At 39.1% G+C, this 24115-nt stretch overlaps 1 protein-coding gene across 23 annotated transcripts in view; it reads right to left on the reverse strand.

The window, feature by feature from the left end:
* Positions 1-6352: 6352 nt before the first annotated feature.
* The window catches only part of Crem (cAMP responsive element modulator), a 65523-nt gene continuing 47760 nt past the window's right edge, over positions 6353-24115 (reverse strand). For 7 of the 23 annotated variants that reach the window (XM_029472196.1, XM_029472192.1, XM_021150188.2 and 4 more), the window contains 3 exons: positions 16690-16725; positions 13253-13409; positions 7647-8133 (listed from right to left, as the gene is read on the reverse strand). In XM_029472196.1, coding sequence (XP_029328056.1) covers positions 7989-8133; positions 13253-13409; positions 16690-16725 — 338 coding nt within the window. In that variant the 3' untranslated portion in view covers positions 7647-7988. Of the gene's footprint in view, positions 8134-13252; positions 13410-16689; positions 16772-20898; positions 21514-21630; positions 22015-24115 lie in introns of those variants that run through there. The other 16 variants (XM_029472199.1, XM_021150187.2, XM_021150196.2 and 13 more) reach the window with 12 other exon arrangements.

Below are 24115 nucleotides of genomic sequence, written 5' to 3' on the forward strand. Positions count from 1 at the left end.
AACTCCGGACCTTTGGAAGAGCAGTCAGGTGCTCTTACCCACTGAGCCATCTCACCAGCCCGAAAAGAGAAATTTTGAAGAGAAGATGTTTAGAGAGAGAGAATCTTGTTTTACTTTGTCTCTGTCTCCCTGACACCATAATGCATTTTACTTTCTCAGATGGTATAAGCTCTAAAATATATTATCATTATTATTATTTAATTATCTTGGGGAAACTGGGAAGTAGAAATGATTTCAGATTTGTCCATACAGCTACCACTTTCCAGTGCACCTCATTCCTTCTTTCTGGAAATGTTTCCATTTCGTGTTGTTTTCTTTCTGTCTGAAGGAGTACCTTCAACATTTTTTTCAGTGTAGGTTCTCTAGCTTTTGCATGAGCTAAGAATTGCTTTTTTGGGGTGGAGGGCAGCGAGTTGAGACAGGGTTTCTCTGTATATAGCACTGGCTGTCCTGGAACTCACTTTGTAGACCAGTCAGGCCTGGAACTCAGAAATCCACCTGCCTCTGCCTCCCAAGTGCTGGGATTAAAGGTGTGTGCCACCACCGCCTGGCAAGAATTACTTTCTTGTCTTGAAGGAATGTATTTTGATCTTGGGAACCAATAATTTTATTATATGCAGCACTCCAGTGTGACTGCTTTTCTTAGGGTCCTGTGAAGACATTGTTGACACCCTGGTGCCCCCACATCCTGTCCCCCTCCCACACTCCTGAGAGCTCTGACTATCTTTCTCTCTTGTCTCATTTGTAAAGTTTCTTCCTTCGTTGGATGCTTTAATGACCTTCACTGCATTACGAGTTTTGAATAGATTCTCATGTGTGTCTGTGTGACTTTGATGATATCCTACAGCCTGTGAGTCCTCAGTCTTTATTAAATATAGAAACTTATTAGCAATTGTTTCTTTAAATACACTTTGTGATCCACTTAAATAGGATTTTAATACTTAGTGTTTTTCCTGCAGTGCAACAATGGTCTTGAATTTTGTAATTATTTCTCCTGTGGTTAGTATTGGAATCATTATTGTTATGATTTCAAGATTACTGTTATTGTCTCCTGTTGGGTCTCATCTTTGTGGTGTCTTACTCCATCTGAAACTGGTTTTCATTCCTACAGGTTTTATTATTGTCTATATTTTCCCTATATTTCTGGTGAGCAGGCTTTTCTTGCCCTTTGTTAATAATTTTAGGATGTGCCCCTTCAGTTGGTAGAGGTTTTCTTTTTAAAAGTCATCTATTTTTCATCTTTTGTGTATGTGGTCATTTCTTTAATTATTATAGTCTACCCTGTTGGGAGCTAGACATTTTTACTTTCTATAAACAGTCTTGGAGTTTATTCTGAAATACAGTTGAGTTGTAGACAATAATTTAAGCCTGTGGAGTGTAGTTTCTCAGATGACTTAGATGGGATGGGAGAAGNGCCATGTCCTAGGGCTGAGGAGAGACAAATCTTTTCTGTGTACTTTATTCAGTGACCAACAAATTAGAATGCTTCCCAGTCTGCTTAGTGAGAATAGGCTCTATTCACGACCTTTTATGTGTATCACAGACTGTCAGTTCTTTGGATAGGTCTTTCCTAGCACTGGGTAATTTACATATATGGCTCCAAATATGAGGGGGAAGGTATGCTCACTCCTGTGCAGCTTAAGCAATTGACCTGAACACTCTGCCTTTCTCTCTCTCCCTCTCTCTGCAGTTTCATCTTCTCTCTTACTTGAAGGAAGGACTGGAATGGTGCCCAGGCTGCTACTTCTGAAACACGGTCTGGAAAGATCTCTTAAGAGAACAAATTTTGTGCATGCAAAATTCATCCTGTTTGTTTCCCGTATTGTGAGAAATACTATCCCTTGTTGTCTTATATCCAAAGCCTTGAAAACTGTTCCATGTAGATTGTCCAATGTGTTTTTGTTTCCAGCAAGATAATCTGGTCCCTGTTAGTTGACTTTGGCAAAAACCTGAAGCTCATCCCTTTAGAGTACACTTCCTAGTCCCGCTCCTTCTGCTGACTTGAGGAACGCCCCCAGAAGAAAAGCAAAGGACTTCTTACCCAGGCTTTGGTTGCAGCTAGAATTCCTCACTAACACAGAAACAATAGTTTGCAAAAGTGGGGCCTTGGTTTGGAAAAAACGTTTTGTTATCTTGGGCTACATTTTTTGTTGTTTTTGCTTTTGTTTGTTTGTTTGTTTGTTTTTATGGCAGGAAGCAAGAATTCAAAGTTTAAGAGAGGTATGCCAGAATGAAGGGATTTTGTGGGCCAAATCACCATTAGAAATGATTGCTCTATGAAAGTGTATTGTGGAACAGGTAAACAAATGTAAAGGGTGAATACATACTCATTATAGAAGAGGAATAATGGTTTCTTTCTCATTGACTAAATAGTATTTTCTTCACACACTAATAAACACAACAATTATAATTGAAAATATGTATCATTTTCCAATTGGTGATAAAAAATTGAGTATGTTAAAGATTAACAAATCTACAAAAAATGAAATAATAATTAAAATTTGTATACTCAAATGGATCCACAGTTTACTTTCTAATAAATGTCTTTAAAAAAAAAGAAATTCTCAAAAACTATCAAAAATATATCCCTTGTATAACACACATACACATACCACCATTTATAATCTCATCTGTATCCTTTGGAATTGTTAGTTTTAATTATCAATTTAACCAATGTAGAAGCAGCTGGGATGAAAGTACCACTGAGGGATTATTTAGAGCCAGCTTGCATGTCAACATGTCTGTGGGGGATTATCTGGATTGCCTTAACTGATAGGAAGATCTAGCCTGAAAATGGGCAGCATGATCCCTGGTTTGGACCCTGTAGCAGAGTATAGAAAAACTGAGCCTCAGAAATGCATGCAATCATTTCTGTCTCCTCTTGACCCAATGTGATGTATCTATCTGAAATTCCAGCCACCTCGACTTCCCGGCTATGATGGACTGTAACCTGGAATTATGAGCTAAAACAAACTCCTCCAATGTTTAGTCAGTTTACTTTATCACAACAAAAGTAATGAAACTGGGACGGAAACAAATAGAAAGGATAGTAAGCTTGCTGCTATGACAAATCTGACCATAAGACCTTTAAGCTTGGAAACTGTCAGAGAAAGGTGGAGCCATTTGGTGTGTTGGACTAGTGTACTGGCTAGTTTTGTGTCAACTTGACACAGCTGGCGTTATCACAGAGAAAGGAGCTTCAGTTGAGGAAATGCCTCCATGAGTTCCAACTGTAAGGCATTTTCTCAATTAGTGATCAAGGGGGAAAGGCCTCTTGTGGGTGGTGCCATCTCTGGGCTGGTAGTCTTGGGTTCTATAAGAGAGCAGGCTGAGCAAGCCAGGGGAGGCAAGCCAATAAAGAACATCCCTCCATGGCCTTCTGCATCAGTTCCTGCTTTCTGACCTGTTCGAGTTCCAGTCCTGACTTCCTTTGGTGATGAACAGCAATATGGAAGTGTAAGCTGAATAAACCCTTTCCTCCCCAACTTGCTTCTTGGTCATGATGTTTGTGCAGGAATAGAAACCCTGACTAAGACAACTAGAAAAGCCATAGTGCTGGAAGAAGAGACACATGGACTATTCTTATGTAAGCTTGGAAGACAGTGATACTGAAAGAAAGACAGAAGAGGCCTGGCCGTGCTTCAGAGGGGAACAGGACTGGCTGGGTTTGGGACCATTCCTGTGTTATTTTATACAAGAATCTGCCTTTATTGTCTGTGTTCTGAAAACCTAGTTATGTTGAATTTAAAGGAAATAGACAGGCTTGCTTGGCAGAGGAAATTTGGGCAGGAGAGCATTCAGGCCAGTGCTGTAGAAGCAGCTGTCATGGATAGAGAGATCTGTACCACCATACAAAATCTTGTTCACTGCACCAATAGTGTGCTTTCCTTAGGGTCAGCACCCAAGAGGGCTTAGCTACATCCCAGGTGGCAGCAGAAGTTGGTAATGCTGTGTATGTCATCCATGTTGTTCTGGTTTTGACGGTATGAAAGATGTGAAAGGATGAAAGGGCATCCTGGAGAGCAGACACACTGGGACAAGAGTTGCTGCAGAGGCCCTGGGAGGCCATGGCACAAAAATGTGCCAGTGAAGCCTCAATTATCTGAGGATATTAAAGTCTGTGGGATGTTCACCAAGAATAAATACAGATATGGAGCTGGCCTAAGCCTGCAAGAGGAGTTGTGTGTGCTATAAGTGGAAGAGCTAGATGGATGGAGCCACCAAAGCCTTTCAGAACAATGAAGAAGACTGCATTGTGAGCTCCACATGCTAGAGATGCACCTGTAAGACCTGGTGTTCTGACTGCTGATTTGTGGAGGTGTTGTGATATGACAATTCATTTTCTATGGTGTATTCTTCCTGCTTAGAATAAGGTTGTGAACATGTAAACATGTGGAAAGTGTGTGACTTGTTTTTCATTTTATAAAGGTTCTCAGTTAAGATATTTTGGACTTTCTAAGATTTTGGTGAGTTTTCAAGTTTGCCTATATTTCATGAGGTAAGTGGGAGACTTTGGATAAAAGAGTGTGACTTTAAAGTAATATTTTTGCATGTCAAGTTTACAAAGGATCAAATTGTGACCATTCCTTTTGTCAATTTGATACAATGTAGAATCACCTGGGAAGATAGCGTGAAGTGAGGGATTGCAGTAGTAGCCAGGAACTCTTTCTCTCTACTTTGACTGTAGATGTAACATGACAGCTTCAAGCTTCGGCAGCCTTGGTGTTCCTACGTTGATGGAGTACAACCTGGACTTGAGATAAAATGAACCCTTTCAACTTGCAGTTGCTTTCTGTCAGTATATTCTACCACAGCAACAGAAACAAAACTAGGACATGAGTGATCTCAAAACACAACTAAGGCACATTTCATTTGAGTTTCTAGAAGCAAGGAGCTGCTACAATGAAGCAGAATGGAATCAGATATATTGCGGAGAGCCAACTGGTGACCCTTGTGCTTGCCTCACATGCCAAAATTATCTGGTTTTGGTATGTGCAAGGAAAAAATGTGTTGGTTTAAAGAGCCTTTTGGACACATAGAAGAGAGTGTGCGCTGGACATAACAAAGAGTACATAAATGTATTTTCTGTGTCCTCCCATTATATGGGACTTACCATCATAAAGTGTCTACAATCATGCTGTAATCTCATAATCCAGTATGAGTCGTTTGTACGTCCCATAACCTAGATTCTAAACCTGTGAAGATGGGTGGGGGAGATACAGTGACAGCTCTCAATTCTACATGACACTGAAGTACAGGATATACATACAATGTTCACGAAAATCTTCCAAGTTACTGCTCACTCTGTTCTCTGGGAGACAACAGGCAACATCTGATGGTTCTGAATGAGTGGCAAAGGCTTGGTTTATGGAAGAAATTAGATGAGAAGGAAAATGAGTTCCTGTGTATCTCTGAGAGTTTAGCCCAAATTCCAGCTCTCTCCCAAGCTGTCCTTAATTTTATGAATGCTTTTAAGCACTGATCAATCCACAGAAGTCATTCCTAGTTGCCTATTTACTACTTTTCCAGACCCAATCCTGTCTCACAAACAAACATGACAAGACAAGAAAAGACAAGATGCTGTGAGTGCCTGTCCTCTCTCTCTCTCTCTCTCTCTCTCTCTCTCTCTCTCTGTGTGTGTGTGTGTGTGTGTGTGTGTGTGTGTGTGTGTGTGACCAGCTATTTCAAATTCCTGTTGCCTTGATTTCCATGCTTTGATGGATTATCCAACCTGGAATTGTGAACTAAACTAAGCTCTTTCTATCCTAAGTTGTTTCTATCAAGAGTATTTTATCGTGGCAACAGAAACAAAACCAGGACCTACATTTTGGAAGTTATATATAAGGAAAAGTTATAGATAAGGAAATGGCAACTGGGTGCCAAACCACCTCCTACCCACTACCAGATCCACTATCAACCCTGTTGACAGTGTAGGAAGGTGGGCAGGTTCTTAACAAATCAGAGATCAGCCATAGGCAATGCAGCGACTATAGCCCGCTGTCCAATCAGTACCTGCTGGTGAGAGAAAGATGACATAGCAGCATAGGGTTAGGGATCCGAGTTTATACCTTGAGTCTTTTCCTTATAAAAACAACTATGGACGCTACTAGTAACAAAGCTATCACAATTGTAATGAATTTCATTTGAATGTTCTGGCATAAGGATATTTGATCATGGAGCTGGAGAGATGGCTCAGTCGTTTAGAACACGTGCTGCTCTTGCAGAAGACCTGAGTTCAGTTCCCAGCACCCATGTTGGAAGGCTCACAACTATCTATAACTCTAGCTTCAGGGAAGCTTCTGGCCTTCTTGGGAACCCACATTCATATACACATAGACATACACACAGGCAATTAAAAAGAAAGTAATATTTTATAAAAGAATACTTGATCAAACTGGATATTATGGCCCACATCTGTAATCCAAGCACTCAGAAGGCTGAGGCAAGAGAATTGTGAGTTTAAGGCCAGCCTAAACCTATGTGACAAATGTACATAGCTACATTCCAAAGAGCAAAACAAAATTGATCCAAGTTGTAAAATCGAAAATGACATATTGGGTTGTTTTTTAAACGTTAACATTCCTGAGGTTGCAAGAATTCACAACGGAGGGTCATCAGCAGAAACTCTCCAGACGGTCAGCAGGAAGCCTAGTACAGCACAAAGGCTGACCTCTAACCTCTTCCCCCGGCCCCCATTCCATTTGCAGAGCTTGAGGTCTTCCCTTTCAACTGAACATGTAGCCTGGCACATGCCAGGCAAGCGCTGTACACTGAACTCTGCTCCTAGAGCCCTGCAGTTGACCTCTACGAAATGGCCCAGTATTTGCAAGGCTGCTGATCCAGTGTAGCAATAAATTCATACTTGTGGAACTCATTCCAGATAATGGAAATATGTTGTCTCTTTCATTAGATAACAGCAAAGCAGCACAAACTTCTGTAGAAATTCATATACTACACACATAGTAGGAAGCTGTAGTAAATGCTCAGATACTTAAATAAATACCAAATAGTACAAAGAGCAACCAACATGGTTCTATTGAAAATTGTCTTCAACTGTGGCACCCAAGGACAGCAATACAATACTTTCTTTACAAAGTGACGATTATAAAAATCTATAAATGCATAAATTCATTTGTAGGCTATTCTCATGTAGTCATGTCATCAGGATACACTTCCTTTCATTCTTTCCTGAGGTATCTCTATGGGTTGATTTTATCTTACTACTGGAGAGATGCACTGCCTTTGATCACCCTTTCCTAAAATGATTCTTAAAACCTGCAAAACTTTTATTGCATAGGACACTATTCATGACAGAGAGACTGGGAACTGTAAATATGTTGCACTGGAACAAGTCTTACAAATACTTCATTTTAAGAATTTGTTACATACATTTTTTACAGTTTGTCTCTTCTAAAAAATTGACCTTAGAGGTAAGAGCAAATTAAATACAACAAAGCATCTTAGGAATGTTAGTTTTAGAAAGTTAGATGAATGATACAAAGGAAAAAGCCATAATTCTTGCCGGCTATATATTGTATTGCATTCAAAAGCAACTGTACATGCTGTAATCAGTTCATAGTTAAATATTTCTACTAATCTGTTTTGGGAGAGCAAATGTCTTTCAAAGTTTCAAGCTCCTCTATAAGCTTCTTGTTCTGAACTTCCAGCACTGCGACTCGACTCTCAAGACACTTCACATACTCTTTCTTTCGACGTCGACATTCTTTAGCAGCTTCCCTGAAAAAAGTAGAAGCAGAAGGGCAAACAAAACATATGTTGCATGCTATTGGCAATAGAGCAAGCTTGGTAATGTGAGGGGAGCTGCATTCCAACCCATGGAACAGTATTCCCAATTCACACTCTACAGCAGACTGTATTCTTAAGCAAGGGTTAAGAGACCCATCTACAAGTCCACATGGCCATTATGAGGATGCTGCATCGCCTGCCCCATTAGAGTTCACAGTCAACAAGGTCCAAGTCAAACACAGTTACTCTGCTTTATGGCAATAAAGGTCTTTGAGGGCCTTGAGTTCCTCAATGAGGGTCTTGTTTTGATTTTCAAGCACAGCCACACGATTTTCAAGACATTTGACATATTCTTTCTTCTTCCTGCGACACTCCCGGGCAGCTTCCCTGGAACCAACACAAGGCAAATGACAACAGGAACAACCTCCCAGCACAATCCAGAATGGCTCCGTGAACATCTGCCCCCCCCCTTCTACCCAGTCAACAGCCAACCAACCTTAGGAAAGTTAAACAAAGCTACACAACAAACAGAGCAAAGCAGATGCTTTGTAGAGAACAACAGACCAAATGAGGAGCACTGGTAGCTTTTCCCAAACAGTGTTCTCTTGGGCCATCCATGCCACGACAAGAAAGACCCTCAGTGTACAATAAACAACAATGAAAGGACCACACTCCCAGCAGAATCCCTACTAAGACATTCACAGATCCTTTCTGTTCTCTCAGTTAATTTTTGGTTGTCAAAAAACATGCATGCTCATCACAACAAGAAAATGTCACTTGATGAAAATGAGTTTAAGAATCCTATGAAGTCTCAAATGCCAATATTGAACAGTTGTGTACTTTGAGACTAAATCTCAACAAAACAATCAGTCACAGTTTTCAAAAACAACCTGAATAGAAAACACAACATAGATAAATTATAACAATAAATAAAACACATGGATGTTTATGCACTAAGGGAAAATGGGCACTGCTTGTGAAAATTAAAGAATGGCATATCATGACACAAAACTTAACAATGCAGACAATTTAAGCTGACAAGTGTTAGAATACCACAATTACAAATACAGAAAAGGAAGCTGGCATGGTGGTACATGTCTGTAGACCTAGCACTTGGGAGGTAGAGACAGCAGAACCACAAATACAAAACCAAGAGCTGGAGAGATCAGTGATTACAAACACTGGGTGCTTTCCCAGAGGACCTGGAAAATTCAATCCCAAGCACCCACATGCTGGCTCACGACTGTCTATAACTCCAGTTCCAGGCCACTAGGCATACATGTGTTACACAGATATACACTCAGGCCAAATACACATACACATTTAAAAAAAAAAAAAAAAAAAAGGTCCGGGCCAGCCTCAGTTACTTTACAAGCACAAGGCTAGTCAGAGGTATTTGGGAGCCTATCATAAATAAACAGACAGACAAATATAATGGCAGTTACTAGCTAACTGAACACATTTCACATCACATTAAGCAACCAAAGTGAAAAGACAGACCAACAAGCACCCAAATAACTGAAACTAACAAAGATAAAGTTAGTCACTTTTATGTCCCCATTTTCTCCTTTTTTTAAAAGTGGGACAGGATAGAGGCTACTTCACTTAATTGCTCTAAGGAGAGGCTTTATGATAAAGCTTTATTTGGGAATACTTAGTTCTCAGAAATTGCCAGTCACTGTCACTCAACTGATTTCACAAAGGTAGATACCAGTCACTGCAATGTCAGTTAGCAATACCATTCCCCAACTGTGACACATACAACAGACATGGCCAACTGCTGTATTTTTAGAAGAACTGGCTCTCATGGAATGGATGTCTCTTTCCTCATGCAAAGCAAGACAGCAGAAAACGAATGTTGAAATCTTGATGGGCTGCAGGAAAAAGAACAAGCCCTAGTTCCTAGCCAAGAGTGCTGTACTCACCCTGTGAACTCACCAAGGGCTGGACAACTGAGCAGTGAAAAAACTAAAACATGTCAAAGTAAATGGAGCCTGGTAAAGCAGGGGTTACAGTAATCCAAATGGTGCACTGTGGGGAGGGTCAGCACACTCCCAGAATAGCTGCCAGTCAGGGAATTGAAATTTATTTATAAGTACCTATGTTTTCATCATTAAATATATTAAACTCTAAATATAAAAGGAAGACAGTCTTCCCATACAAATTTTAAATGAAAATTTAAATACAGTGTTGTGGGGTGGTCAGCTTTTCACCCCTTGCTTACTGTAAATATCCAAAGTCTGTATCAGACACTGTGTGTGAGATGTGACTGGAGTCAAAATGTCCCAAGCACAAAGCTTTAGTGATCACACAAGTGGTTGGCACGTTCCTAAGGACTCTCAGCTGTGGAGAACACCTGTTTCTTCTATTAATAGGTAGCTCGGTTTGCAGGCTTGAGTTTGACCAAATACCTGCTCAGCATGGAGAGGAAATCATATGGCAACTGCAGAAAAAGGGTGAAGAGCCAGGTGTGCTGCACACCTGTACCAGCAACACTCAGAAGGTGAAGGAAGGCAAGAGAAGCACATGTCTGAGGCCAGCCTGGGCCACACCGTCTCAAAGCCAATTTCAAGCTAAACAGGAAATGGTGACCAGGCTACAAGGAATCAAAGCTACTGCTGACAAGTGTGATAGGGATATAATTATCTGTTATCAATGTCAGCTGATACCTGACCATGCTCTTGCTAACTGTAAAGCCTGCATCTTCTCCATGAAGTCCAGACTTTACATCAAGATCCTTTTGAGGTGACCTTGCTATAAGGACAGAGGAAGGCTCTGAAAGAAAGAATTGCTAGGCAGCATAGCCTACTTCTGGTCCCCTGGCTCTATGATCTTGGCCAACTTGCCACTTAACCATTCCAACTCCAGGTCTTCATTTCCAGAGTGAGGCTAGAATTACTCTGTGCTCACAGAATTGGGTAAGACGTAAGGAAACTGGAGGAACAAGTGCTTGAAATTTGCTAAGCTAATGCTGAGTCACCCAAGAGCCATATGCTGCTGCTTTTCTCTAGCTATCTCTAGTCTGACACTGGCAGGCTAAATAATTCTCCTCAGAGTCCCGTATAGTGGGGCCCTATTTCTAGCCAATGAAATGTAAGTAAAAGCAGACAGGAACGTCTTCTGAACTGAGATATCTGCACTCTTTGACCACAGGCCCTCCTCCTTTCTTCCTGTCATCACCAACAGCAGACATCCTGTGGTCCTGATGACAAAAATGTACATGCTGAAGATGGGGCAGCAAGGAGCCCGGTCCCTGGAGACACAAGAGACCTTTGTTCTGGCTGTACATACCTCTGTACCTGCCAGAAAGATTTCCCATATATGCCAGTAATTATTAATTACATAATTTAAATATAGGTGTGTGCCAGTCTGACCTATATGCTGGAAACCAAACTTGGTTCTTTCTGAAGAGCAGCAAGTGCTCTTGACCTCTAAGCCACCTCTCCAGCCATTCCTTCTGGATCTTTAAACAACACTGCTGATGAAAAAATATGACCTGGGATAGAGCACTGATAAATGTTTCTATCTTTATCACCCTATTTCTAATGTATGTGTATTCACCATCTACTGATCTAGGCAAGCAATAAATTTGGCAAATGTAGCCAACTTAAGGAGTTACACGGTATATGAAATTGAATTTTTAAAAAAAGATTTATTTTTGTTTCTTATAAAAGTTTTTGTTATAGTTGTTTGTTTGTTTTTGTCACCGTGGGTAGCCTAGAACTGTATTATGTAGACCAGGCTGGCCTCAAACTCATTATATCCACCTGCCTCTTCCTCCAAAGTGCCGAAAAGGTGTACACTCAGTCTTATTTTTATGTGTATAGGTGTTTTGCAAGAATTTATGTATGTGCAACATGTGCATGCCTGGTGCCTATGGAGGCAAGAACAGGGTACCAATCACCTGAGAAATGGAATTACAGGAAGTTATGAACCACAATGTGAGAGTTGGGAATCAAACCCAGGTCTTCTGCGAGAACACTAAGTGCTCTTAACTGCTAAGCCATCTCTCCAATCCTTATTTTTATCTGTGTGTGTGTGTGTGTGTGAGAGAGAGAGAGAAGCCATCTCTCCAATCCTTATTTTTATCTCTGTGTGTGTGTGTGTGTGTGCAAGCACATGCCTGTATAGGTGCCTTTGAATACTAGAAGAGGGAGCATGGAGTTACAAGGTACTGTGAGCCACTGGATATAGTTGCTGGGAACAGAACTAAGGTTCTCTGAGGAACACTAAATGCTCTTAACTGCTGACTTATCTCTCTTAGCTCCCAAACTGTCATTTAAAGAACCACTGCCACAACTTAGATTAACTAGGTTGGAAACATCTAATAAGACTGTCAAAGACCACAGTCTACTTCTGTTCTACAGACCAGCAAAGCAGCTGACCCCACCTAACGTGCTTTATTTTCTTGCAATTAGGATATACTCTAACACTAAAGAATAGGTGACAAAATATACTGGGAAACAGTTAAGGCAACTCTGTTCATTTTGAAAATCAAACTGAGTTGTACCATTCTCCACAATAACTAAAGAATTAATATGCAAGTCGAGTAAATAAACTGTTACTACTTAAGTGTGTTTTTAACATGGCAGGCTGGTACCTAAGCAGGGAGAGAAGTGGAGGCGCTCAAGAGACAGACTCAGAAAACAAGTGGGAGATGAGAGAGGACTGCAAGCGCTCCCACTACAACATTAGCCATTAGCTAGATGGCAGGGACATGAGGAGGTTCCATTATTTTTTTATTTATACATGACTAGAATGTCAAAAGAACATGTACTTTATTGTGCTGGTGTAAAAACAATACAGAGTAGTTAGAATGATAAAATATAAAACAATGCTTTAATACTTAAATTTATTTTGCTAATAAAGAAGCTAAAAAATTGGGGACAGAAATGTATCTCAATGTTTGCCTAGCATGCCCTAGGTCCCAGGTTCTATCTATAATACCAATTTAAGGGGTAAAATGTACTTACCAGAATACTATTTCACAAAAATATATAAAACAAACTTATCATAAAGAATATAATAGGGCTAGAGAGATGGCTTAGCAGTTAAGATCGCTGACTGCTCTTCCAGAGGTCCTGAGTCAATTCCCGGCAACCACATGGTGGCTCACAACTATCTGTAATGGGATCTGATGCACTCTTCTGGTGTGTCTGAAGAGAGCAATGGTGTACTCATATACATAAAATAAATAAATCTTTTTAAAACTTCTTCATTAGTGAACTATTTTTAATATATATACATATATTATAATAATACTGTTTTTAAAGATTACATATTTTTTGATATTCCTCACAACATGAAGAAACATATCTACTGCTTATCTTCATAAGCATCAATGACCAGGAACTCACCAGAAGGAAACTATCATCACGGGCAGAGCATAAGCACACACACAAAGCCACACAACACTTAATCTGAGAAACAGTTTTGCAAATGTACATTAAGAATTCCGCAGTAGCAAATGTTTCCTACAGTGGCTCTAGATTACCCAGTACTTTACCTGTTTTTCATCAGCCTCAGCTCCCGCTTGCGAGTTGCTTCTTCTGCTAGTTGCTGGGGACTGTGCAGGCTTCCTGGTGAGGCAGCCATCACCACACCTTGTGGCAAAGCGGTAGTAGGAGCTCGGATCTGGTAAGTTGGCATGTCACCTGTGGCAGCTGCAATGGAATAAGGTATTACAAGTTTATATCACCAATCCACTCACTAATGTTTTATATAAAATTAACCTAGAAATAGTATACTTTGTACATGTCAGTAAAGATTGTTTTGTAGAGGTAAAAATTATTGTTCCTAGTAGTATAAGGATCTTAAACATGAAGAATTATATTTGACAAATTAGAACAAAGCTACAAGTACTCTAGCCTGTTCCCGACATTTTAGAAAATGTCTTAGTTCATTTTAGATCTCTTTTAGCAATAGGGGTTTTGACTACGGTTTAGCCTGTATCAGCAGTGTGGTAGTAACTATAAGGAGCTGTTCTTTGGGGACAGGAGTGAAGATCCCTGCTCTGCAGTCTGATGCCTTCCCCAGTGAAAACACTTCCACTGTAGCAAATTCCACCAAGTTCAAATACATCAATATGACCTCACTCAGTGTCAAGTTGAGAAGAGATGTGCTCACAAACGGAAATGACCTGAAGATTATTCGCAATTATAAGTATTTGAGGACTATTGCTGCTTTCAATGGAATCTATTTAAGTATGTGAACATATACATACACTGATAATTGATAATAACAGCTAGTTCCACAACCATCTCACAAAAGTTTTGAAACTTAACAACTGGCTCTAGCAAGTCAGTAAAGGCAACACAAATACTCTAAGTAGGCATAGCCATCCTCGAGAAGCTTCAGCTGCGACTGCCATTTGCCTGTACCTAAAACAGAGTTCTATAGATATCTGTAGATATAGATATTCTATAGCTATATATCTATAGAAAGCCTCCCAAAACCGAAATAAGAAAAAAAAAAAAAAGAAAAAGGCTAAGGCAAGGGAAGGAATCTAATTGGCTGTATATTCAGTAATGGTAACAGAAAGAACTGGAAGAAAAAAACAATAAAGTTCTTAAATCAGCATCTTGAGTAAAGTCCTCAATTTATTTTCATGACACTTGCAAACACTATACACAAGGACATCTCATTAGAAGTGCAAATTGTAAATATTTAAAGAGAAAATGACATATAAAAACTAACATCGTGCAATAAGAGAGAAGAGTGGGAACCTGGCCTAAGGTCCTCCCATCTTTCTTTACCCACATCCAGGGAAGGCTGTAAGTCAACAAATGCTGAAACAATGTCCCAGCTGGAGGCTGCCCAGAAATCTACACAATAGCCAGTGACCAAGTTTGCACACCCCTGCCCTCAAATCTTGCTGGCAACCTGAATTCCAACCCTTCTTTGAAACTGCTCACAAACATGTGTAAAAACAATCCTAAAAATGTGCAGCGTGTGAGGGGTTCTTCTGTTGCTGCCATGTCCTAAATATAGAAAGTGCTTTTCTAAGAGGGAGAGGCAGGCAGGAAAAGGAGGAAGCAATTGGTCATGGTTTCACCGTTCTCTGCCCTGTTATACACACTCACTACTTTCTTTCTTTCTTTCCTTTCTTTCTTTCTTTTCTCTTTCTTTCTTCTTTCTCTTTCTTTCTTTCTCTCTTTCTTTCTTTCTCTCTCTCTTTCTTTCTTTCTCTCTCTCTTTCTTTCTTTCTTTCTTTCTTTCTTTCTTTTTTGGTTTTTCAAGACAGGGTTTCTCTGTATAGCCCTGGCTGTCCTGGAACTCACTTTGTAGACCTGGCCTCGAACTCAGAAATCCGCCTGCCTCTGCCTCCCAAGTGCTGGGATTAAAGGCGTGCGCCACCACACCAAACAGGCATCAGAAACCTGTTTTAAAGTGAGTAGTTGAAAAGGGTGAATCCTTGTGTGTGAAGTAAAAGAGAATGGATATTGGATCCACGTCTGGCCACTATTTTCTATAAGTGAGAACAGAATGTTTGAAAGCTGGTTTAAGGGCATTCTTTTCATCTTTTTATGGGAAGAGGAAAAGAGACACACCACAGATAAAGTGCATACCAGAAACAGCATATCAAAAACAAAGCAAAGCAAAGCAAAGCAAAGCAAAGCAAAGCAAAGCAAAGCAAAGCAAAGCAAAGCAAAGCAAAGCAAAGCAACAACAAAAGACCTTTTGTCTGTCTACAGAAGCTACAGAAGTCCTTGGAAAACCAGACTTGGTAACATGAGGGACAAGGGCAATACCAAACAGGGCATTCTTTAAATCTGTCAAAGCGATTTAAAGCTTAGTCACTTTGCATCTGAAGGGGATGACATATAGGATATATTAGCTCTGATATATCCGAGAAGTGCAGCTTCATTGTGCCTCAGATGTATATTCATTCTGTTTGTTATAACACAAGTCCAGAATGCCAACTCACTACTTCAAGCAAGTAGGAATTAGTGTAACTACATGCAAATATAATCATCGTAAAGTACATTAAAATGATGGGGAAAATGTTTGAGGGAATCTAAATATCAGATTTCTTTTAAACAAGTTATGAGAACATGTTTGTGTTGGCATCAGTCTCTAACATTACAAATTCGGTGGTAATTTCTAAGAACCATCCTACATTCTTTTATTCCTGTACTATTTATAAAGCCCAATTACTAGCCTATCTAAGTACTAAAGGTATCAAAATTATTTTGTAAGGTTTTTTTAGATAAGATCTTGCCACGTAACTCAGATTGGCATTAAGCTTTCAATTTTCTTGCCTCAGTCTTCTAAAGGCTGGGAGTTACAAAAAGGTGCCACCATACCTGACTTTAGAATTTCATATTTATCTTTTGAGAATCCATAAATCATGTATAGGAGCTTAAAAATCATGACTGACAATAAATAATAAGAAAAACGTATTTGTACTGCTATAGTTTACTCCAAGTTTATTCTCAGGTAGGCAAGAATGTTCAGAGAAGTCAAGAAAAGTATTGTTTCATTTTATGCTCTGGAATCTAGCACAGAACTTTGTATGAAGGGTGCTTAATGGACTAATGTACCCTCTACAAAGTCAATTTTAAACTCCCTAGGGTATTGCACAGGCATGCTACCATCTGAGTGTTTAATAAGCATTCTTCTGTAGACATGTTATTGTAACTGTCTTTAACACAAAGGTATATAAAGTCCCATGAAATGCCACATGTTCATTCAATCCAGCATTTCTTGACAAGAGACATTGTTCTTCCTAAATACACTTTAGATACATCTAACATGGCAGCTTAGAGGCAGGGATTCTAATAGTGTGTTTCTAACTATCTAACTCCTGTCATGAAAAACAATCCCTGGAGTTGTCAATTCTGATCATGAACTTCATACCTCTCTTTTTTCAAGCTCTAACACGGTACAGCAGAAAAGGCATTGGATTTGGGTACTGGGTACTAGTCCAGCTCTGCCACTTACCAGCCATGTGACTTGGGGCAAGGTCAGTCTCCTCATCTGTAAAATGGGGATACATCATCTCATTTCATACTCACAAGAAACCCTGTAATACATGTCAAAGTGTCTAGCATAGTGCCTGGCACACAGAAGACATTTAACACATTAGTTCCCTTCTAATCCCCTCCCTTGGTGTCTGAAATACAGTGTTCCAAATTATGCTTATACTATATGTAGCTACAAGGTTTATAACATCACCAATAATTTTTCCCATTAGAATTTCACCTTCTAACAAGTTTGATAAATCATAGTGTATAACTCCTAGTCCTTAGGGAAAAGAAGTCAGATACAGAAACAAAGAAATAAATAACAAATACCTCAAGTGCTTATTTTGATAGCTTTCAAAAAAAAAAAAAACTATTTGTCAATACCTCGAGAAGATTGTTATTTTATTATTTATTTATCAGGGTGTCTACTGACTGAATACCAGGGGCTTTGTTGGTTTGGTGTTTTGGGACAGGACCTTGAACTCATAATCTTTCTACTTCAGCTTCCAGAGTACTGGGATCATAGACATAAGCCACCATACCTATACAATTTCCCACCTTTATGCCATTTCACTGATCTTAAGAACAGTAAAGGACCCTGTCTCGAGTGAGGCTATGCCAGTGCCTGGCAAATACAAAAGTGGATGCTCACAGCCATCTATTGGATGAAACACAGGTCTCCCAATGGAGGAGCTAGAGAAAGTAGCCAAGGAGCTGAAGGGGTCTGCAACCCTATAGGTGTAACAACAATATGAACTAACCAGTACCCCCCAGAACTCGTGTCTCTAGCTGCATATGTAGCAGAAGATGGCCTAGTCGGCCATCATTGGGAAGAGAGGCCCCTTGGTCTAGCAAACTTTATATGCCCCAGTACAGGGGAATGCCAGGGCCAAGAAGTGGGAGTAGGTGGGTAGGGGAGCATGGTTTGGGGGGGAGGGGAGAGGGGACTTTCGGGATAGCATCTGAAATGTAAATGAAGAAAATATCTAAAAACAAAACAAAACAGTAAACAGCAGGGGTAACTCAGCAATCATCCTTGTAACCGAGGAGAGTTAGTTTCCCAAAGCTCCAAAACCCACTGCATCTTCCTTATCCCTCACCCAATTTTCTATCTCAAACAGCACACCAATGCTTGTAGCTCCCACTTCAGGCCTCTCTGTGCCTCACGTTCCATTCTGTCACAGTTTCCCTTCCCATTGCTCCTTCTTCTCCATGTCAACAAAATCATATAAAGGTGACTAACAAGCAGTGAGAATTTTCAACTGTGTTTAAAGTCTTATATAGAATTAAGACATTAAATGATTGATGTTTAAGACCAGAGAACAAGGTATAAAAGTAACGGTCATGCATACCTGACAACCTGAGTTTGATCCTTTGGAACCCATGAGGGAAGAGAAGCAACTCCTCAAATCTGTCCTCTGTCATCCTCATGCATGCCATGGCATCAGCTGCACACACACACGTGCACACACACACACACACCTGCACACATACAAACTAATAATAAATAAATTTTAAATATTTTCAGTTTTTATTTATTTATTGAGGTATAGTTAACAAATTAAAATTATATATATGTATAATCAAGGTGTACAAATGATATTTGATGCATTGATATACAATATGAAATGATTAACATATTCAACCCAAGATACACATAAAGGGACTTCTTTTTTTTTTTTCAATGAAAGTCTTAAAAGTTAGGAAATTTATGAAAAATACAGGAAGTCATAAATACTGAAAATTTAAGGTTCTACAGAAAGACAAATGCTCTATTGCCTTATCAGAATAGTAGTCTAGGAAAGAACTCCATTTTGATTACTTACAAGTGGTGCTAGCTTCACTTTATACATTGTAAAAGCTATGTCTTGCATGCTATTATGATCTATGCTACATTAGCATTACTTATCAGTGTCATGAGAGCAGTGTGAGCAGAATTAGAAGCTTATGAGAACCTGAGCTGCTTCACTTCTGGCTGGCTTTGTAACTCGGAAGAGTCCCTGCCTACTCTGATCTGCATGCAGTGATACTACTACCTGTGGAGTAGTGCGTGTCCTATGTGAAGGGTGAGCATGAATATAAAGCACCTCTCCTTTTCCAGTGTTTCATATGGCTTCCTCTAGGTGGGCCTCCAAGGCTTCAACCTCTATTTCCTTCCTTCCGTGTCTCCTTTACAATCTGAGTACTTTGCTAGCTCTTTCATTAACTTGTATTCATTTACTTGTAATATATTTTATATATATATATATATTTACATAAATGCAAAGTGTTGACAGGCAGTATATTCAGATAGAAAAATAAGATAGGAAAAAGTAAAATATACCAAACACTGCATTAAATATATTCACCAAGTAGAGACAGCATGATAGCTGTCCTATGAGCTTTGAGGCCTTACTGAACTCACAGCAGGTTATTCTTCTATCTACTTCCAATCCAAGTATAATTTGCTTTAATATCGACTTAAAAAGTTAAACCCTAATCAAAATCATCCCTTAACGTTAAATTTTCCTAAGAGAAATCACAAAAGTGGTATGTATCCCTGTTCTCCTACATCAAACACTAAGATACTATTTCCCAAATCTGAATAGTTGAAAAGTATGTTTTAACAATTCTGAAATGCCTCTTGAATACAAGCTATTACAATCCAGGTCTTAAAACAGTAAACTCAGTTCCAAACATAATCAATTATAAATAAGACTAAAAAAGAACAATACAAATTTACATTACACCAAGCAGAATTAACAATATCATTCTTTTATTTGATTCCATGATCCTATTAGAGATGCCATAAAGATCTTTTCTAGGGCAGTCATCAACATAAGCCTGATTTGAGTGTGGATCTCAGGCATACATTACAGATCATGGGTCATAAAATCAATTTCATGGGTCAAGATAACATTTAAAGCAAAAAAGAAAATTAGATAGAAAATAATTGTGTTTTGTGTTACTTTTATGTGAAACTTGTTTTATATAAGTTCAAAGTGACACATACATATCACTGTGTCATGATGTAAATGCTGGTGGTGATCAAAGGTTTCTAAGTCCTTAATCTAAGCCAATTTCCCCAGCTTGACAACCCATACTATCCCAGAGTCAAGAATCCAAAGACTGCTAAGAGCATTTCTGCCACACTCCCAAAAATGTTCTTCAATCGCGTGCAGTTTTGCTCATTAATAAAAAGGATATAAATTTCATTTATTGTTTTCAATATAACACCTTTTCAAATGTCACTGAGAAAAGTGAAAGATTCAGAAAAATAGTTATTTCCAAACTACAGTTGGGTCTTCAACATTTATAAGTTTTAGTGTTTTTGAAAATTTTAAATTTGAAGCTGTAGCTTAGTGCTGTTAAACAAACTATAAGAAGAAAGTGCTTCAAAGATAACATGTTCATTCTATCAACATAAGAATATATAATTCACAAGCAATGGCTAAAATTTTAATATAAATGCATACCTTAATTATTCACCTTTATATATACTTGATACTTTAATCATTCTATTTTATTGTATTACTACATCCTTTCCTGCTCTGACAGTCAAGTGGTGAATAGAAATTTAAAGTTTGCTTAGAAGAAACAAACCAACATTTTTTTCTAAAATAAATGCGTGCACACACATAAAAAAAAAAAGTAATTGATTTCAGGATCACACTACAACAGTGTCTGGTTTGGGGCTCCTCTGTTGCTCCATAGCTGCTGCAATCTACAGCACATCTACAGACTTCACAAAAAGCACCATCTGACAAAACAACAGCTTCTTAAGGAACATCACAGAAACAATGCAATGTGAGCTAAATTGTGGGGAAGCCTTGTAATCCTCTTTATTCTCAATTCAACTGCAAATTCAAAACTGGGTTACAAATAAATCCAACAAACAATGTCACAAACTACACAAAGGTCACTGGTAACTCAGTATTTCAAAATCACTTATCTATAATTAAGAAAAGCAAAACCTAATGAACTTATTACAAAGCTTAAGTAGAAAAGGCTGAGGAAACAATGAAAGACAAAAACACGTCCCTTACAAGGCACTAGAGGGCACTCTGTCTATGAATCTAGCAAGCACGAAAACCTCGGCCTAAATATAGCCCACTTGTCACTAGGCAGGTGCTGGGAGAGCCTCTCCGAAGGTAATGCAAGCATTACAGGTGCCCTAATACGTTCCTATCTTCAAGCAGATACTTACCACAAGAGAAATGCTAAAGTCAGACTTGCTATTCGATCTAAAGACGTCCCCGCAGCCAAAAGCGGTGGTGAACTAGTTAACAAACTTGCAATCTGTCCGCCAAGCTTGACAAAGCAGAAAGGAACTGACTAAATCACAACATGACTCGGAGCTGACGTCAATGTGCTTGGAGTTTAACTTTTCCACTTCCCCGCTGAAACACGATTCCAGGAAATGTAATGACGTCAGCCCTTTGAACTCAATTAGCTGAAGAGCAGACCATTTTTTAAAGGCAGGAGGAAAGAACTAGCAGGCTGAAAAACATCCATTCTTAGCACACTGTTTCCCCTATCCCGTGCACCTAGTAGCTCAAGTGTTTACAACATGGACATCAGATATTTTAACTGGTAGCTAGACTGAATTTCCAACAGGTTGCAGATAAATTATTAGCCTAGTTTAGTGAGGCAGAACGACTAGGATAAGTGGAGAAAGGGGAAGAGAAAAGCAGGGCGAGCAGGCAGATCACTGCCTTCCTCAACAGAGCATTAAAGCCCTGGAGCAAAGATACAATAGCACTATAAACAAGCAATCGCACTCTAATGGCTTAACAAAAGCATGAAAAGAAACTTCTTATGCATAAGCAACTGCAAAAAAAAAATCACACTTTCTAAAACACTCAAAAGTTCCTAAATATTTCTAAATCCTGTATTAAAACAAAACAAAATTAATGTAAATCCCCCTTTAAGTTCTTACCAGTTTCATCTCCAGTTACAGCCATGTTGGGCTTTTGCATATAGAGTGGTCTTATTGGCCGTACCACAGTCCAAATAAAGTGTTCCAAACTAGCAAGCATATGTAAGATAAGTAGGAGCACTGACATCACAGTGACGTCACCAGCCTATCACTGCCATCAATGTGCAGCTCACTGGAAGCAAAGCCCTGTAAAAACTCTTCCTGTAATAAACTATCTGAATGTTCTTGTTTCTCACTTTTGACATAAAAATCTTTTCATATGAGCTCTGACAAAAAATAAAAATGAGAAGTTACAGAGTTGTAGCTCATGAAGCTGTGGCGATAGGAGGAGAAATGAGCCCTATCTGTTTCTTAGAACCCAAAGAAGGAAGCATTTGGAGATCCACATTTCAGGGACTGAACAAAAAATCCTGACAGTCCCTGTGAAGGCTCTATGCCCCAATATACAGGAATACCAGGGCCAGGAAGGGGGAGTTTGCAGGGGGTGGGGGAAGGGGATGGGAGAAAAGGTTTTCGGAGGGGAAACCAGGAAAGGGGATAACATTTGAAATGTAAATAAAGAAAATATCTAATAAAAAAAAATCCTGACAGTCAATACAAAAAATAAAATATATTTCATAGGCAGTTCTAAACTTATTGAGGTAGAAATATCCAGGTACCTGTATTCAGTTACTTTTATTTGCTAAATCATTTGCTATCACACCATAAAATCTAGCTGTTCCCAGAGTGACTTGGAATTTGTTCACATTACCTGAAATGAGGAAATGCTGACAGTCTAGAAACTCACTATGCCAAAGCAGCAAGTGGTATACAGTGTCTTCCTTAACTGGCAGAGTAATGTGAACTTGCTGATATTTGACCCTTTTGACCCATATAAATAGAAATTTGCAATTCAATGTAATACCATGAAATTTAATGATTTTAAAATTCATAACTAAAGTTGCTATTCATATTTTTAATGTTAGCTTTTATTTGGATAACTTGAGATTTCTGCACATGAAAAGCTGGACAATTACTGAAATCTTAACAATATCAAGGTCATAAAGAAGTTGACATATGTTCTAAGACATACCAGGCTCCACAGCATGGAATATTTTTTCACCTTTACTGAAGAAAGAAAGAAAAAAAAAAAGCCCTGACATGTTGCTTCATGAGATCTTCTCTCCCCTATCCCCAGTAGGTTGTAAAAATCCACTGTCTTGTATGATTAAAATTCAACCTGACTTTATATTAATGATCTACTTGTATGTCATAAATGGTCAATATTTTTTCTTTTGAGACAGGGTCTCACTATGTATCCCTGGCTGGCCTGGAACTCAGAGACCCACCTGCCTTGCCCCTGTGTGCTAGGATTAAGGGTACGCACCACCACACCTGACACAATGATTTCTTTTAAATGCTATATTTCTATGTTATTCAACTAAGCATGCTGCAGTAAAGGTAAGGATTTTATGTTGTGGCATGGGTGAGGTGACCAAAGGGCATAGATCATCCATGTTTCTACTGGTTTTGCAGAGTCCTTGCAATGAAACTGGAATTGCAAGTGAAGATTAAAGATGAGGACTTGCTGACAGTCTCAACAACACTCCACCAGGAGCTCCTTCCTATCCAGGTACACCTAAGGCTTTGAGGGTCAGAATAATATTAATAATCCTTATTTATAATTCAGAATCCATTTATTTTTATCTCAATATTTCTTTAAACTTGCACAGTGACAGTTAAGAGATACTGTATAAAGGAGGGGAAAGGGCCCATGAGATGGCTCAGTAGATAAAAGCATGTGTTACCAACCCTGACAACCTGAGTTTGACCACCAGGACCTACATGTTGGAAGGAGAGAACTAATTCCTGCAAGTTGTTCTTTAATATGTATATGATATATCCATGTCCACACATAAAAGACAAATGTCATTTTTAAGGTGGAGGTGATTATTGCTAATAGGAAAGCTTAAATACAGCTCTACACTAAACTGTTGATCTAACCTTATATTTTCAGATATAGGGGCCTTTTTTTTTCTTACTTGACCAGAGCCTCCCTCTGTAGCCTTCAAACTGATAATTCTAAGAGCTGGGATTATAGACATGTGCCACTACACCACTTCCATTTGTAATGTTTACATTTATCACATGACAGATCTTGGTAGATACTAAAGGCTGTAATGCAAATAGAACTTAGCATTGAGGCAGGACACAGAGTGACAGTACACATGATCTATTACCTAAGAAGATGCACTGGGAAGTGTGGGGTTGCCTAGGCCAGATTTGGAAGGCCAGAGAAGTCTTCCTGGAGGAAGTATTATCTAAGATAAAACCTGAATAACGTGTAGAGGCTGAGGAAATGGTGCCTGTCAGGACAGGGAGTAGATATAAAGGCTGTGGAGAGAAAAAAAAAACCTGTCAGAGGAAATGAAAGAAATGAGGGAAGGCCTGCGAAAGAGCAAGGCCTACATAGGAGGAAGAGGTAGGCAACACAGTGGATGTGCCT

This window comes from Mus caroli, chromosome 18, assembly GCF_900094665.2.
Source record: "Mus caroli chromosome 18, CAROLI_EIJ_v1.1, whole genome shotgun sequence".
In the NCBI taxonomy this organism is placed as follows: domain Eukaryota; kingdom Metazoa; phylum Chordata; class Mammalia; order Rodentia; family Muridae; genus Mus; species Mus caroli.